Source organism: Capricornis sumatraensis, chromosome 2, assembly GCF_032405125.1.
Source record: "Capricornis sumatraensis isolate serow.1 chromosome 2, serow.2, whole genome shotgun sequence".
In the NCBI taxonomy this organism is placed as follows: domain Eukaryota; kingdom Metazoa; phylum Chordata; class Mammalia; order Artiodactyla; family Bovidae; genus Capricornis; species Capricornis sumatraensis.
The window spans coordinates 17,098,817-17,117,313 of record NC_091070.1 but is presented as its reverse complement, the minus strand read 5'-3'; the positions used below and the strand labels follow the sequence as shown (position 1 = coordinate 17,117,313).

The following is an 18,497-nucleotide window of genomic DNA, read 5'->3' as shown; positions in this document are numbered from 1 at the left end:
ACCCATGAGTTCCTTAAAGTCAGGACCTACCCTTAGACTTTATTGTCTTACTCATAGCACCCAGTAGAGGGTAAGGGCAAAAAATATATAAATAAATAAATTGATGAACTCAGAAGGAAAGGCAGAGAAAATTTTAAGGAATGAAACTGGGCCCTGAGGATGGAGGAGAAGAAAGTGCTGGAGACTCAGTTTCCCATCTCCTCTGTCAGGATGCCAGCACCCACCCCACGTGGTTCCCCAGGCCCACACTCACCCAGCTGGTTGGAGAGAGGCAGTGTGAAGGTGGACTGCTTCAAGGGGCCCTCCAGCGGGGCCCTGTGGCGGGGGCCCCTCTCTGGAGGCTCCTGGTCCAGCCTGGGGGCGGGCAGGTGGCAGAACTTCCCGGTGGAGTTGGCGGGGCACCAGCACTCGTCCCTGCCGATGCAGCGGCCCCCGTTCAGGCAGGGGATCTGGCAAAAATCTACAACACCGACCTCAGGGTGACTGGCGGCGGAAGCATACAGCAGCACCTACTATGTGGGCTGGCAGGGTTGGGGGAGGGGGGTGACCAGGCCCCCAAGTTTGATGGTTTCCAGAACCCCATCCCCTCGGAAATGCAGGGACTTTCCAGGAGGCCTGGGAGTGAAGGAGGATGGATAATAACTAGGCCTTGCCTTTCCTCAGCCCCACGGTGACCTGGAGGATGGTGAGGGAAGTGGCCCTATTTACTGCTTCACCTCTCTATGAGGAAACCAGGACTCAGAGAGGCTGTGTGACCTGCCGAGTCACACGTGACAGAGCTGGGTGAGGACTCAGCGTTGTGTGATCCCAGACAGCCCACGGGAGCCACAGTAGGAGAGCTCCGGGCTTCCTTCCTGCAGAAGAGCTGGGCTCCAGGCCAAGGCAGGCTGGTCCCTCTGACCAACTGCCTCCCCACAAACCCCCACACCCGCCCCAGGGCCAGCCAGGAGCCTTCTGAGCTGGGAAGGGACTCACAGATGCGGAATCCAGACTTGGGGTCGTGCCCGTGGCCGCTCTGGCTGTACAGGGTGGTGGTGTCGCCACGCTCGCAGCTGTTGGCACAGCGCCCGCGGGCACAGGTCTGCTTGCAGATGGTGGGAGTGAAGACGATCTTGATTTTCCTGATTTTCTCCGTGAGATTCAGCCCTGCAGAGAGAGGGCTTGGGTCCAGGGGGCAGGGCTGAGAGGCACAGCTGTGACCTCCAGAGGCTGGCTAGCAAGGCCCACACGGAACTGGCTTGAATCCATCCCAAGGGCATTTGCTAAGTCCCTCCTGGATGTAACAGCTCACGGTCCAACATCTCCTGAGGGATGCCGACGGGCCAGCAGCTGAGTTCGGGCTTCATGCACAACCACTCTCAACCCTCTGGAGTCTTATTTTAGGTAGAACCATTGAAAATTGCCATCTTTGTAGGTTAAGGTGGTTGAATATTGGCCATGTTCCTAGATCCCAGTTAGCATTCCCATCTGACAGGTAAGGAAACTGAGGCTCACTGAGGGATAGATTGTATCCCATGTCACACAGCTAGCAAGGAAGCAGCTGGGCTCTGAACCCCAGTGCAGAGAACAGAATGTAGCTCAGACTTGCCAGCGTAGACAGTTTTCCAAGAGAATGCCTGAAAGAACGATGAGAGTCAGGTTTTGGAGGCCCTAAGGGCCAGAATGAGCATAGGGCACTTTATCCAGCTGGTGGTGGGAAATCATTGACAGTTTTCAGGGAGAGGTCAAAAGGGAGTGGGGGTGTTATGTTCTTCCAGCGGGGGGGAACAGGTGATTGGGGAGGCAGGATGAGCAGTTGGGAGGTCACTGTGGCAGAGTAAGAGGAGGGCGCTTCATTCAACATGAGTGGTGACAGCGGATGTACAAAGCAAGGGTATTCATTCCATCCTGGGGGCCAGGGAGGGAAGCCAGGAGGCAGAGGGGCTGAGAAGGGAACTGTGAAAGGTCTGTATAGACTTGACTGTGAAGGAACCAGAGACAGAAAGGAAGGCAGAGGAAAATAACCTTGTGTGCGTGTGTGTGTTTATGAGAGAGAGAAAGAATGGGAGATTTATAAGCAACTGTATATGCTGCAGGGGAAGGGCTGAGGGTGGTCCTGTTCAAAGGGGGAGGAGAACTAGGGTGGGGGGAGGCCAAGTGACAGCCTAGGGGTCCAGAGGAGTCAGGAAACAGAGGCACATGCCTTAGACAAGAGGAGGGGTGCTTCCTTTTCAAGACGGCAAGAAAGATCACTCATGCCTGTTGTCCACAACACTCTTCCACCTTGAAAACACTATACCAAGTGATGGAGCCAGACACAAAAGGCCACACAAAAAGATCTCGTTTACACGAAATGCTCACGATTGGCAAATCTTTAAGGACAGCGAGGGGTGGGGGTCGGGGGGAAGAGAGTGACTGCTTAACGGGCATGGGGCTTCTTTCTGGAGTTATGACAATGTTCTGTAATTAGACAGTGGCGGTGGTGGCTGCATAAAATTGTGGATTTCTGAAAACCATGGAGGTGTACCCTTTAAAATGGTTAATGTTACATTATGTGAATTTCCCCTCAACTTTAAAAATGGGAAACAAAGAAAGGCAGTTAGCTCAGGCACGGGTTTAGGCAAGGGAATGACGTGCATGGCATGGCGGGGTGGGGGGGGGCGGGGCATATGGGGGCAGGAAAGTGAGGACTCTAGGGAGTAAGAAGCATGCCATGGGATGGGGCTGGGGAAGGTGCGGGCCTCTTGGAGAGGCTGCTCTGAGGAATGAGAGAGACAAAGTGTCCAGGCACCCCAGGAAGGATTGCTGAGCAACGATCAAGAATGTGTGAAGGTGGAATCCTCAGGGGCGCTTGGTTCTCTCCTCTGGGAAGCAGAGGTCCCGCTGTAGGTGCTAAGGAAGCAACTGGTCAGATTGGTCCAGGAGGCTCGAGCTTTGCAGAAAGGATGAAGGGGAAGGACTGGGACCGGGGAGGTGAGGTTCACAGCTGGATACGAAGGACACAAAGGCAAGACAGGTGACAGATGGGGTGGAAAAGGACAAGTCAAGGTCTAAGTGTCTCAAGGGGGCACAGTCTCTCTAACAGCTGGCTTGGGACCCCTGGAGCCTGGCACAAAGCCGGTGCTCGACAACTGTTCCTAGGCTGAAAGAATGAGGGCCAGGGTGACAACTCAGCCTTTCTGAGAGAGTGAAGCGGGGAAGCAGTGCTGGAGAGAAGGAGGGTCTATGAGGAACCGGAGACAGGGCATCCTTACCCCAGGAGGGTGACGGGCGGTCCAGATATGCTGCCTGTGGGGCACCGTCCCTCCGCTCGGGACCTGGCCCCATGGGCAGGGCATTGGAGGTCAGCTGGCCACTCGCTGCAGGGGCCGGATAAAGTCGGGTGGTCTGGGACAGCCCCACATGCTGCTGGGAAGAGTGGGTCTGGCTGAGCCCACTCAGGGTCCTGGGGAGACAAGCGAGGCATGAGATTGACATCCCGGGGGCAGCATCCCTGTGCCCTTCCAGTTCAGGACATCCAGCCCCTGCCTCCACACTGGGAGAGTGTTCTCTACTTGGCTGCCTTCTTCCCAACTCCAGGAGAACGGAGGTGCCCTGAGACAGGGAGAAAGGGGCCAGGCCAGCTGGCTGGTTTAGTGGGAGTGCCCACCTTTGTGTGGGACTGCCAGGCTTTGGCTGGGTATTCTGGGCAAGTCACTTAGCCTCCCTGGGCCTCAAGGCCCTTGACTGCAAAATGAAGGTGTTAGACTGGTCTCATGTAGCTCTGACATTTGTAGAGTTTGAGAATCTTATGGACTAGCCCCCGCCCTAAAACCGAGTCCAGTGCCTGTCCCTTGCCGCATCTTTTTTTAAGAGTGACGAGCGATGTACCTTGACACATAAACTGTTATATTTTATTTATTTACTTTGGCCGCACCATGCGACATGTGGGATCCTAGCTCACCAACCAAGTAGCAAACCTGCGCTCCCTGCAGTGGAAGTGCAGGATCTTAACCACTGGACTGCCAGGGACGTCCCCCCTTATCTCTTATTAATACAACCTATCATGCTTGGCCTTATGGAATAGGTGCCCAGCAAATACATGTTCACAGATTGATTCAGGGAAGAAAACCTGACTATCCCCCTGATTAATTTTTATTGTTAAACTAATATAACAACAACATTCACGGAGAAAGAATTGAGTTCATCACCCTCCACCTCAACACAGCAAATACTTTGGCATATTTCCTTTCAACCTCTGCTCAAGCATATTGTCATTATCTATCGTGTCATTATCTGTAGATATCATTGTCATTGTCTGCGAGAGTGAAGCGGGGAAGCAACGGTGGGGAGAAGGAGGCTCCCCACCTATTTCATTGTCTGTAGAAATCATTTAAATGCTATTGTCATTATCTGTAGAGATCATTGAAATTCTGATTAATATTAGGTGGTACTCGATACAGTTCTACAGTTTTCACATTCATCATCTTAATTGCGACATGATAATCTATATGAAGATGAATCACAATGCATTCATCCTATTACCTATTTTGTTTTACATTTTCGACTGTGGACATCCTGACTCATGGCTTTTTTTCTTCAGTTAACATATTCTTTTAGGGGACTTCCTGTTGGTCCAGTGGTTAAGACTCCTTGCTCCCAATGCAGGGGGGCCTGGGTTCCATCCTTGGTCACGGAATTAGATACTGCATGCGGCAATGAAGATCCCACATACTGCAGCTAAGACTTGGCACAGCCAAATAAATAAATATTAAAAATATTTTTTTAGTATGGGGGTTCATTAAACTAATTTTTATTCTGTATGTTTGAAAATTTCTCGTAAGAAATATTTTGAAAGTGATTATTATTTTAGGCTTAATTCCACAGACTAGAATGCAGTTAATTCCAAAAATTAGAAACATTTATGGCTGTAGGTATACACTGGAGATAATGCTCCCAAAAAGCTGTATCAAAATGTATACATGTACCATTTGGACTGCAGCCTCACCAGCATAACATATTATTAATTTTTCATAAATCAGTAATAGCCATCATAAATGACACTTCAGTGTTAACTTAGCTCCCTTTTTGTGATTTCTGAGGTTGAATTTTTTCACACATCTGTTTAACACTTGTGAAAATTTTCTGCTCGTGTCTTTGGTATCTGAGGGATTTGAGCTGTCGGTCTCATATATCTGAACGTGTTCTTTACGTATCTATTATTAGGCAGGCCGTTCTACAAGGCAGCCTCCGTGGTAACCATTCTGTCACTGTCACAATGTATACGAACCACTGTATACACGACAGGGTCTGGACTGTGGTGGGTATGAGCGCATTGTAGACACTGAAGCTGAGAGAGCAATTACCTGCCCAGATTATACAACAGTAAATCAGACCCCAGGATTCCAACTCAGGGCAGCTAGACCCCTGTGCTACCCAATAAGGCAGCCCAGACCACAACAGAAGCTCAGCCAAGAAGCCTCTGCACTCGCCTGGGGTGGTGCTCTTTCCTCCAGCTGGTCCCACCCCTAGCCTCTCCACTGGATTCCTTGCCCAAGCAGCATAAGGTCCTGGGACCCTCTCCCTCCACCGTCCTAACTCCAGTTGTGTTGGCGCCAGGGGTCCAGGCCATGAGCAATCCCCCTCTCCTCCTCTCCTGGCTGACGCCTTATCAGGACAGGGCTCAGAGTCTGACACCTTCCAGCCTTCGCCCTGCCCTGTTGGTCCAGGACTTGGCTCCCATGAGCTTCAGTGCTGGTCTTCTTCAGGGTGACCAACCACCATCCTCACGCTGAAAGCCCCAATCAGGCCTCAGCCTGCTCCCCAGGTTTGACAGCTGGGATGGGAGAGAGGGCTTGTTCTCAACCCCGGAAGCTCTGAAAGCTGTCATAGGCCAGAACTGGGAGCCCAATGCTCAGGCACCTGCTCTTCACTCCCAGGAGAAAGTCAGCACAATTAACTGCAGCAGAAAACCCAAGCCTTCTGGTGGCTTATAAGAGCTCACCAAAGAGTGAGAGGTAAGTGGGCTGGTGGGTCAGCGGGAGTCTCCTTCTTGTGGGAGACTGGCTAGTGCCCAGGCTGGTGCCATGGCTCAACAAAATGTCAGCACTGCAGAGCACCGCGGGAAGCGGACGCGATAGTTCAGGTTCTGCGCAGACCACCCGGGACATTCCTGAACTTGACGCTGCTGACAAAGAGCTCTCCAATCTGGTCGAGGTGGAAAACTCAAAGGGTCCTTTCTTGGAGGTTTGTGGTCACCGTTGTTATTGTGGCCATCACTTGTTTCTCTAATTGGAACTCAATGCTAATGACCCCAAGAATCCTGAGTTCAAATCCCTTCAGGGCTAATGGTTCAACTTTGCAGAGAAGGGGGAAAAAAATTCCCTAGTCAGAGAAGGCAATGGCACCCCACTCCAGTACTCTTGCCTGGAAAATCCCATGGATGGAGGAGCCTGGTAGGCTGCAGTCCATGAGGTCGCTAAGAGTCGGACATGACTGAGCGACTTCACTTTCACTTTTCACTTTCATGCATTGGAGAAGGAAATGGCAACCCACTCCAGTGTTCTTGCCTGGAGAATCCCAGGGATGGGGGAGCCTGGTGGGCTGCCGTCTATGGGGTTGCACAGAGTTGGACATGACTGAAGCGACTTAGCAGCAGCAGCAGTCGTAGAAAGACCTGTCTATACAGAGGAGAGAAGAAGATAGGATTTGGGCTAGGCATATGTCAGTTCCGCCTCCCACGCGAGCGGTCACTAAAACAAGAAGTGTGACACCCACCTCACCGGGCTGTGGTGAGGACCAAGAGAAACAGTGAGACCATGTGATTATTTTGCAAATATAAATAAGTGGTCACAAGTTGAAAACTATGTCAGAATTCTCACATGAACAAGAAAAAAAAGTGCTAGCTACAGTTCAGACAATATATCTCTCCCCAAACCACCAATAATTCTTCTCCATCTAGGGGGAATAAAAGATACCCCCAAATATCTTGTTACATTGTCCAAGCATTCTTACATACAAAGGGCCAAGTGACTAATCTGGTGGCAACACATTTTTAACAACCACAGCCTTCTGACCTCAATCTATTGTCATGTACTGCTGTGATGGGAACTTTGAGTTAAATGACAGAAATCAAAGTCTTAACTTCCGAGAGGCTCACAGCCAAGGAGGAAGCCTTGGTTCTTTCATAGGTCCTATGTCTCATGCTGAAAGCACCCCTAGAAGGAGACCATGATCTCCCTTCATAAGCCCCAGCCCAGTTTGTGGAGGTGGGCAGGGAGGGAGGCGACCTGGGAGAAATATCAACAACCTCAGGTATGCAGATGATGCCTCTCTAATGGCAGAAAGTGAAGATGAACTAAAGAGCCTCTTGATGAGGGTGAAAGAGGAGAATGAAAAAGCTGGCTTGAAATTCAACATTCAAAAAACTAAGATCATGGCATCCAGTCCCATCACTTCATGGCAAATAGAAAGAGAAAAAATGGAAACAGTGACAGGTTTTCTTTTCTTGGGCTTGAAAATCATTGTGGATGGTGACTGCAGCCATGAAATTCAGAGGCACCTGTTCCTTGGACGGAAAGCTATGACAAACCTTGACAGCATATTAAAAAGCAGAAAAATCACTTTGCTGACATATAGTCAAATATAGTCCATATAGTCAAAGCTATGGTTTTTCCAGTAGTCATGTATGGATGTGAGAATTGGACCATGAAGAAGGCTGAGCGCTGAAGAATTGATTCCTTCAAACCATCGCGCTGGAGAAGGCTCCTGAGAGTCCCTTGAACTGCAAGGATATCAAACCTGCCAATCCTAAAGGAAATCAATCCTGAATATTCGTTAGAAGGACTGATGCTGAAGCTGAAGCTCCAACTTTGGCCACCTGATGCAAAGAACTGACTCATTGGAAAAAGAAATCCTGGTGCTGGGAAAGATTGAAGGCAAAAGGAGAAGGAAGCAGCAGAAGATGAGATGGTTAGACATCATCACTGACTCAATAGACATGAATTTGAGCAAACTCCAGGAGACAGTGGAGGACAGAGAAGCCTGGCATGCTGCAGTCCGTGGGGTCACAAAGAGTCGCACGTGACTTAGCAACTGAACAACAACAACAAGTTTGAGTTCTCAGTTCAACTCTGGCTCCCAGAGACTGGTGGCAATGAGGCAAGTGAGAATGTTACTGAGAAAGGGACTTCCTTGGACTACAGTCCCCAGGATGGGGCGGGGGACTGGGCACTCTCAGCTGTGCAGGGTGTGGTTCTGTGCACTCTCAGCTCTGGAAGAGCTGCTGCAATTTCATCATAGGATAGTGGTTCTCAGACTTGCCTGGCACAAGACTGTCTGTCTGGAATTGCTCTAGGGGGGTCCTGGCAAAGTTGCCACGATGGACTGAAACAGCTCTCTCTAGACTTCAGAATTCCATGGATCAGTAAAATTTTGAAACAAATTTAGGGGGACCGACATAAATTGGCCAAATTTTTATTTAGGTAAGACATTAAAACACACACACAACTACTAATTATTACCACCATAATTTTATGAAAGAAAATATATTTCAGTGGCAATAAGAAATATCTGAATAAGCTTGAAAGTCACTTGGTCGTGTCCGACTCTTTGTGGCCATGGAATTCTCTAGGCCAGAATACTGGAGTGGGTCGCCTTTCCCTTCTCCAAGGAATAAGCTTAACTTCATGGACATCTCACCTCATTGACTTTTTTTCATTTCTTCCTGAACCAACAAAAACAGATGCTGGTCTCCATCACAGACCAGCATGGAACCAAGCAGGAACCACTGGGCTACATAATTCACCAAGATTTGCTCCAGCCTGAGAACGCTCGAGCTCTTTGAACCTATTTGGGAAGAAAACCTTCCAGTCCCAGCTGGCTGGGATCTTGTGAGCTGAGTGAAAACTCCCTGGACATTGTATACCCAAAATAATGCCATTCAGTAAACATGGTATACTCACATCCTACCCAGCACACTGGCTTCCTAACAGTGATCGGGAGGCGATGGGTGAGGGGTTCTGTGCCCTCCACTTGACCCACTTTCACCAGACCCTTGGCTCCACTCTACAAAGGGGCTTCCACTCTGGTGTCTCAGACCAGAATCTGTCTGCAATGCAGGAGACCTGGGTTCAAACCCTGGGTCAGGAAGATCCCCTGGAGAATGGAATGGCTACTCACTCCATTATCTTGCCTGGGAAATCCCATGGACAGAAGAACCTCTGAGCTACAGTGCATGGGGTCACAAAGGGTTGGACATGACTGAGCGACTAACACACATATACTATTTTGTTTGCTAAGTGTTCTGCTGCCAAAAGAAAGCTTAAAAACACCACTACAATGTGCATTGAATAGTTATAGCTCCCATGGATAAAGCACTTAGCCAGATGCTTTAAATGCATCATCTTATGTTATTTTATTGAATGAAGAAAGTAAGTTGCAGAATGTAGCCCACACGCTTCCTCCATCCATGAATTTTCTAGGCAAGAGTACTGGAGTGGGTTGCCATTTCCTTCTCCAGGGGGTCTTTCCAATCCAGGGATCAAACCCTTGTCTCCCACATTGCAGGCAGACGCTTTACCATCTGAGCCACCAGGGTATCCCATTATTTTATTGAATGAAGAAAGTAAGTTGCAGAATAATATGGACAGTATACTTCCAGGTTTTTGTTTGAAAAAAAAAAAAATTCTCTTTCTCCCCTACAGATATTTATAAGGGATAGGAAAGGTCTGGAAGGATCTGTAAACAGTGGCTGGCCTCTTGGAGATGAGAGTGCCTGTATATGTGTGTAAACTTTATGTTTCCATATTTTTAGCTGTCTTTCAGTAAAAAAAAAAAATTGTTTTTCCAATTTTACAGTAAACATGTATTATTTTGTAATAAAAACAAATCAGTCTTTTCCCCAGCAACTCCAATTTATAGAAAAGGAAATTGAGGGTCAGGAAAAGCATGATAAATGTGTGCATATTACTAGGATCCAAGGTGAACTCTGATGACTAACAGATGTACAAGAGTTCAGATGTAAGAAAGACCATGACATTTGAGCTAGGGTTTAAGAGATAAGTAGGATTTTCACAGACCAAAATGAAGAGGAAGACATTCCACATAAGAAAATACATGAAGGCAGGAAGCACGGGTCATATTTAAGGAAGGATAATGAGCACAGCTGGATAAAGCACAGAGTGGAGGAGAGGGAAGGAAAAAACATCCTTTCAATGCCTACCAGGTAGCAGACATCATTCTAGCTGTTTTATGTAACATATAATTTACTTGTCCAGACAACCCTATGATCAAAAAATCTCTACTTGGCCAAAACCACTTTAAACAAAGTAAAAAGACAAATGACAAAATGGGAAAAACATGTGCAATTTATATCACAGACAAAGAACCAATCTTCATAAGATTTAGAGAGCTCCTAGAAACAGAAAATACAGACCAATAGCCCTAGAAGAAAAATCAGCAAAGGAATATGAACAGTTCATGGCAGAGGGGAAAGATCCATATATTTCTTCAATAAGTGAAAATATGCTCAACTTTTCTCATTCTGAGATGTGTAAATGGAAACAACTCAGGTAGCCCTTTTCAATCCATTAGATGAGCAAAAAATCCAAAAGTTTAATAACAGACTAATTTGGTAAGATCCTGAAGAAACAGGTACTCTCAGATGCTGCTGGTAGAAATGTTCATCGATACAGCCTATATCGAGAGCAATTTGGCAACGCCCATCCACACCCTAACTGATGGCCACCTGAGGCGAAGAACCGACTCATTGGAAAAGACCCTGATACATGTATGGATGTGAGAGTTGGACTGTGAAGAAAGCTGAGTGCCGAAGAATTGATGCTTTTGAATTGTGGTGTTGGAGAAGACTCTTGAGAATCCCTTGGACTGTAAGGAGATCCAACCAATCCATTCTAAAGATCAGCCCTGGCTGTTCTTTGGAAGGAACGATGCTAAAGCTGAAGCTCCAGTACTTTGGCCACTTCATGCGAAGAGTTGACTCATTGGAAAAGACCCTGATGCTGGGGAGGGATTGGGGGCAGGAGGAGGGGACGACAGAGGATGAGATGGCTGGATGGCATCACCGGCTCGATGGACGTGAGTCTGAGTGAACTCCAGGAGTTGGTGATGGACAGGGAGGCCTGGTGTGCTGCAGTCCATGGGGTCCCAAAGGGTCGGACACGACTGAGCGACTGAACTGAACTGATCCACACCCCAGTGCATCGATGCTTTGCCCCTGCAGGCCCACCTGCGGCCTCCCTGTCCCTTCCACTCCATGAAGGGTGCACCCCACACTGGCTTCTCCTTGTCGGAAGGACACCAACTCACAGGCTCCTCCCACCACCATGACCATGAAACTAATGACTGCCGGAACCAGAAGTTTAAAAGCCCCACCCCTTCGCCTGAAGGCGGGACAACTCTCCAAGCTCCACCCTCAATTAGGCCTCGCTTGATTTTCCCAGAACCAGTCCTTGCTTGGCCCTGTCCACCTTTCCGTTTTGTTTCCCTCTCCCCGCAAAATCACACACCTCAATTGATGTTCCAGCTCCACCTCTAGGGACATCTGCCCTAAGACACCTGTAAATGTCCGCAGTGATGAGAACAAGATCATTCACAGAAGCCCTGTTTCGTAAGAGCAAAATATTTTGTAAAGAATAGAAACAATTTAAGTGTCCCTTAGTAGGAGGCTGGTTAAACAAACTAAGAGACATCCATGGGATGGAGTCCTATGCCCTCAAAACAGAAAGACACAGCTCTTCTACACCCATAGGAAAAGCTCTCCAAGATATATAGAAAAGTGAAAAAAAAGTCTAAATCTGGCCCACCAACTGTTTTTGTACAAACTGTGACTTAACAATTTAAGTCACAGTTTTAAATTTTTATATATATATATATATGTTTTTTATATTTCTAATGGTTGGAAAAAATCAAAAGGAGAATAATATTTCATGACATGAGAAAGAGATACGAAATTCAAATTTAAGTTTCCATAAATACATTTTAATTTGGAATCCAGCCACACTCATTGTCTACAACTGCTTTTGCTCTACAATGGCAGAGCTGAGTAGTTGCAGACACCATATGTTGCACAAAGCCTAAAATATTTACTATCTGGCTTTTTATGGAAGAAGTTTGCTGACTCTGGCTGTGGGGCATGTAAACTTTTGTGTAAAAATAGAGAAAATAAGGATACATGTTGAATTTATTTGCATATTCCTAAAGCAACCTTGGAAGGATACCCTGGGAATTAATAAGTGGTTTCCTATGTGTGTGTGTGTGTGTGTGTGTATGTGTGTTGGCGGGGGGTGGGGGGGGAGTGAGAAGTGGGTGGTAGGGGAATAAATGAGTGCTACAGTTAAGCCACATGCATTATCTCACGAAAGCCTCTCCATAACCCTGAGAGTTACTCATTATCCCCATTTTACAGTCAAGAAAACAGAGGGCAGGGAAGTTCTGAAGATCGCAGAACTCATGAGTACTGAAGCCAGGTTAACAAACCAGGTAAGTTTATGCTCCAGCTGCCCTACCACTTATTTCTCCGTTGCCATTTCACTGAGGCTGTGAGAATAGATTTGGGTTCATATGGTCAAGGGCTTGAAATATCAGGGAGGTGTCTGGGCTGCATTGCATGGGTCAGGGGGAGTCCCTAGAGATTTTGGAGCAGCCCACCCTCTTTCACTCATTCAAGAAGCACTTACTGAATGCCTGCCACATGCCAGGCATCCAGGTCCAAGGATGGCAAAGACTGTCTTGCCCTCTGCCCCAGTGGAGACTAAGCAAGGGAATCAGCACTCCAGCAAAGGTGTGAGGGTACAGGGGAAGCCATATACCAGTCTTGAGATGCTAGTGGTCTTCAAGCAGGGCTGGGACATGATGGGATGGGCTTTTCGAATGTTTATTATTCTGATGAAAGATTGCCTGCTGGTGGATAGACCAGAGAGGGGAGGGCTGAAAGGCCAGCTGGAAGGCTTTGGCTATGGTTTAGGCTAGTAGGGACCAAGGACGGGACCAAGAAGGCATGGATTCAAAGGATATTTAATACATAAAGAGTTCCCAGCTGTGGCTCAGACGAATGGTTGGAGGGCGATCCAAGAGCCAAGATCTCAAGGAGAGAGCCAAGAAGTGGCTCAGTTTGGGACCTGACGAGTGCTGGTGTCTCAGGATGGATGTGCCGATGGAAACACCTGGGCTGCAGCACTCGGGAGAGGAGCTGGGGCTGCAGATGCAGTCAAGGGAGTCCCAGTGGAGAGCTGGGGGTTCAGGGATGATATCATTCCGAGAAAGTATGCATAGCAAACCAGTCCAGAGTTCCGCTGCTGGACTGAGGCATTGCGTCTGCTTCCACGTCTCAGTTTCAAAGAGGGAAATATGTTAATGAACAGACGAGTCTCAGTGTTGGGTTTTGCTTCCATAAATTTGCCTCCAAACTTTGGCATCTGCTACTGCTTGTCTGCTAGCACACGATAAAGCCAATGAACAAGCAGTGAAGGAATATTGATGGGAAAATGTGATAACAGCCCATTGTACTTCACTCGACGGCTTGCCCTTTTCAGGGCTCCGTGCATGAGCCTAGAGCCGGTTTTTTATTTAGCGCACACAGACGACAGTCATAGTTTCTGCTAATAAAACTGTCCCCAGCTCTAATCATGGAATTGATTGCATTGATCGTTCATGGTATTGCTTATGACTGCCAGGTCCTCTGACATGGAAACCCTTCGAGAAACACTGGAGTGAAAGAAAATAAAGGCGGGCAGAGGAGGGGCCTAGGAATCAATAACGCTGGCATTGAAGAGGTAGAAGGGGAGAGGAGAGAACACCAAGACAGGAGGGCGTGGCTCCAACTCGTGGCCTTCTGCTTGGAGGCATGCTTCTGGCCTTCCCAGCAAGCCCAGCTCTTACAGGTGAACACGCCTTGGTACCTCCCAAGGAGCTCAGTCTCCTAAGAATCTGGGTCCTGGGGAGGCAGCAGGGAAACCCTCACAGTACTTTGCTCCCTCTCTCCTCCTCGCTGGCCAAGCAGCTCACACCCAGTTCACAATCAGATGACCCTTGTGCCAAATCCCCAGAGACCCAAAGGAGTGCTTCCAGACATCACACTCTAGCCCCCTGCTGCAAATCTACCCTGCCTCCACAGAGAACAAGGGGATACCCAGCTCTGGGGAGTGAAGAAGAGGGGACACTATGGCCTTGTCATAGAGCCGGGAGCCTGCTGATTCATGGCGATGTTTTGTCTGGGGGGCCAAGCAGGTGAGGCCTAGGCTTGGCTAAGACAGCAGCCACTCCCCAGCCTCTGGGTATCAGAGTTGCCAGAATTGGTGGGTTCCCAGGTGTCACGGTAAGGAGGGGAGAACTTGAACTCTGTTCCACTTGTCCTAGACAATAATAATGAACACTGGTTGTGCTGTGTACTAATTGTTATATTTGCACTATGTCATCTAATCTTCACAACCACTTTAGGGACTAGCTACTATTATTAACCCATTTTTCAGAAAATGAAAAGACAGCCTTCTGAATGGGAGAAAATAATAGCAAATGAAGCAACTGACAAACAACTAATCTCAAAAATATACAAGCAACTTATGCAGCTCAGTTCCAGAAAAATAAACGACCCAATCAAAAAATGGGCCAAAGAACTAAATAGACATTTCTCCAAAGAAGACATACGGATGGCTAACACACACATGAAAAGATGCTCAACATCACTCATTATTAGAGAAATGCAAATCAAAACCACAATGAGGTACCACTTCACACCAGTCAGAATGTCTGCGATCCAAAAATCTGCAACCAATAAATGCTGGAGAGGGTGTGGAGAAAACAGAACCCTCCTACACTGTTGGTGGGAATGCAAACTAGTACAGCCACTATGGAGAACAGTGTGGAGATTCCTTAAAAAATTGCAAATAGAACTGACTTATGACCCAGCAATCCCACTGCTGGGCATACACACCGAGGAAACCAGAATTGAAAGAGACACATGTACCCCAGTGTTCATCGCAGCACTGTTTATAATAGCCAGGACATGGAAACAACCTAGATGTCCATCAGCAGATGAATGGATAAGAAAGCTGTGGTACATATACACAATGGAGTATTACTCAGCCATTAAAAAGAATACATTTGAATCAGTTCTGATGAGATGGATGAAACTGGAGCCGATTATATAGAGTGAAGTAAGCCAGAAAGAAAAACACCAATACAGTATACTAACACATATATATGGAATTTAGAAAGATGGCAATGACGACCCTATATGCAAGACAGCAAAAAAGACACAGATGTGTATAATGGACTTTTGGACTCAGAGGGAGAGGGAGAGGGTGGGATGATTTGGGAGAATGGCATTGAAACATGTATACTATCATGTAAGAATCGAATCGCCAGTATATGTCTGATGCAGGATACAGCATGCTTGGGGCTGGTGCACGGTGATGACCCAGAGAGATGTTATGGGGAGGGAGGTGGGAGGGGGGTTCATGTTTGGGAACGCATGTACACCCGTGGTGGATTCATGTCAATGTATGGCAAAACCAATACAGTATTGTAAAGTAAAATAAAGTAAAAATAAAAATTAAAAAATAATAATAAATAAATGAATGAAGTGAGATCTGCAAAAAAAAAAAGAAAATGAAACTGAGGCACAGAGAGGTTAAGGACTTGTCCAGGACCATTTAACTGGAATCACACTGTCCAATAGAACTTCCTGTGACACTGGAAATGCTCTATAGTCTGTGCCCTCCGATATGCTAACTACTAGCTTCTTGTGGCTTTGAAGCACTTGGAAATGCGATTAGTGTGACTGAGTAACTGAGTTTGACATTAAATTAAATTTAAAGACAGCTTCCCAGGTGTCTCTAGTGGTAAAGAACCCATCTTCCAGTGCAGGAGACGTAAGAGACCCGGGTTCAATCCCTGGGTCGGGAAGATCTCCTGGAGAAGGGAAAGGCAACCCACTCCAGTATTCTTGTCTGAAGAATCCCACAGAGAGAGGAGCCTGGTGAGCTACAGTCCATAGGGTTACATACAGCTGGACACGACTGAAGTGACTTAGCACACACGAACAAATTTAAATAGTCCCTTCATGGCTGATGGCTACTGTATTGGACAGCGCAGTGTAGAAAGTGGAGGAGTTGGGAGTGGAACCCGAAAAGTCTACTCTGGTCTGGAGCTATGTGGTTAGAAGTTTCCCCTGGCTACCCTCACTGCATTCTTTGTCCCCAGGCCCTTGGGTTCCTTGGCGGGCCTGGCTGGGGGAATCAGCACCCTCCTAAACCTTACTCTCCTGCCTCCACACTGTATTATCCGTCATCAGATGGCAGGAGGATGTGGCAGGAAAGAGATGGGATTTCCAGAAGACATGGTCCCAGGATCATGTCACAGGGAGAAGGTTTCAGCATGGCTTGAGGAAGGACATGGCTCTAAAAAGCCACAGTTGCCCCAGTGACATGGTGGTCCCTGGAAAGACAGGACCATCTTGTCCCAGGAATCGAATAGCTCCCCCTCCCATACCAGAAAGGAAACAGCAGGCATTCCCGCCCAGGATGGTGCTCTGGGGCATGACATTTGAGAGACAAGGGAGGTGATGTGGTCAGTGGGCTGATCCCGGGGGGACCCAGGCCCTCCCCGCCCCCGCTGTCTGGCCCTAGGATGCTGCCTTGCCAACACTGGCACCCCCATGCCTCGCTGCCCTCCCAAAAGGTCCCCCTACATATCTCCAGACCTTCCCTGCTGCTGGTCCTGCTGTGCCCACTCACTTGACTCCTTTGGGCCCACTGGTCAGCCTGAGGTTCCCACCCAGCACCACCCGGTCCCACCCGGCCTCACCCGGGTGGCTGCCTGTGAGTCACCTCCCCCTGCTCTGAGGTCTGCGCCTGGAGTTTTCTCTGAGGTTACACCCAGGTCTGAGAGGTCTGGAGCTTGCTCACAAGCACCCAGGGGATGCCCCTGCCAGGCTGACGGATGGGGAGGGGGCAGAACTCGGGGAGCCTCCCTGCCCAGAACTGCACCCCGCTCTGCTCCGTGCGGCTTGAGAGAGAACGCAGCGCCCTGCTTCCTTGCAGGCAGACAAGAGGCAGAGGCTGGCGGAGCTATGCACGGAGCTGTGCACACCCGGAGACTGAGGCCTGGCTCCCACTGCTGGAGCAGCCTTACATGGGTGCTGCCTCAGTCTCCCAATGGTCCAGAAACCTCTCTGAGCCTCACTGCACTCCACTCCATGGATCCCTGATGCCTCAGTCAACTGTGGGCGTTTTACCGCTGAGCAGGCGGCCGGCCTCACCAGCTGCCCAGCCCACGACTCTTGAGGCTGCATCACCCTTTTCCTCTCCTGGAGGGGCCAGACAGCTGGGCAGGAAGCCAGAGAGGGCTGCCCAGGCCCAGAGATCACACCTCAGGCACTTCAGGGAGCAGAGCGGGAAGGAGAAGGCACCCTGAGGGGCTGCCCAGGGCCCCAGGACATGCTCCTCAGTTTCTACACAAGTGTCATTTTGCCCAAGTGGGGACCTGCCAGGCAATCACCTTTTCCCCTCCTTCTGGTCCAGCAGGACCATCCAAAGGGCTGTGGTGTGGCCAGGGACACAGACCCCCAGAAGGGAGAAGAGGGGCCTGGATTGTACCCCCTTTATGTCTTTCACGGAGTCCTCACAATGCTGGGCCCACAGCTGTGCTTGCGTGCTAAGTCACTCAGTCCGACTCTTTGTGACCCTGTGGACTGTAGCCCACCAGGCTCCTCTGTCCGTGGGATTCTCCAGGAAAGAATACTGCAGTGGGTTGCCATGCCCTCCTGCAGGGAATCATCCCAACCCAGGGATTGAACCAACATCTCCTGTATCTCCTGCACTGCAGGCAGATTCTTTACCGCTGAGCCACCAGGGAAGCCCCAAGGATGACGATACATAATAGCAAGTAGCTATACAGCGCTCGTATCTGCCAGGTACTTTTCTAAGCACTTTATAAATGAATATAATCATCATTATATGAGGGAGTGGGTATTATTATTATGCCTTTTTTACAGGTGAGGCAGAGTTGCTAGGTATCTTGCCTAAGGTCACACAGCCCATAACTAATAGAGCTGGGCATCGGACACAGGTGACCTGCTTCTCATCTGGACCTGGGGCCTGTACACTACATCATATCTTGAGAGCTATGCTTTGGGACTGAGCTTTAGAGCCTAGAGTCCAGGCCTTATGTTTTGACTCTCATGTACAAAAGGTAAGCCTGGGGGTGTTTTTATCCGGGAGGAACAAGATTAAAAATGGTCTCTTAGGAAGGCAGTCCTGCACGATTCCTCCCTGGGGCCCACCCTGCCTGGCCAAGAGTACTCTCCTCCCCCATCCCTACCTCCCAGGGCATTTGCGGTTTCCCCCCGGGGTGGCGGGGGTGAGGTGGTGAAGTCTTGGAGCCACAGGACTCCACACACACCCACCTGGGTCGAGTAACTGCTGTGCTTACGGCGTCCCAGGCACGGAACAAACATCCCCAGAGCCCTGGGAGCGGGGCTCACTCCCCAGCACCTGTGGAGCACATGCGCTGTGGAAGCG

The 18,497-nt window shown here is 48.8% G+C and overlaps 1 protein-coding gene across 1 annotated transcript in view; it reads right to left on the bottom strand.

Moving 5' to 3' along the window:
• Positions 1-18,497, bottom strand: part of LTBP2 (latent transforming growth factor beta binding protein 2) — a 110,858-nt gene that overhangs the window by 53,849 nt on the left and 38,512 nt on the right. The window contains exons 5-7 of the mRNA XM_068964247.1: positions 3,234-3,424; positions 976-1,146; positions 254-460 (exon numbers count right to left, since the gene is read on the bottom strand). Of these exons, the coding sequence (XP_068820348.1) occupies positions 254-460; positions 976-1,146; positions 3,234-3,424 (569 nt within the window). The remainder of the gene's footprint in view (positions 1-253; positions 461-975; positions 1,147-3,233; positions 3,425-18,497) is intronic.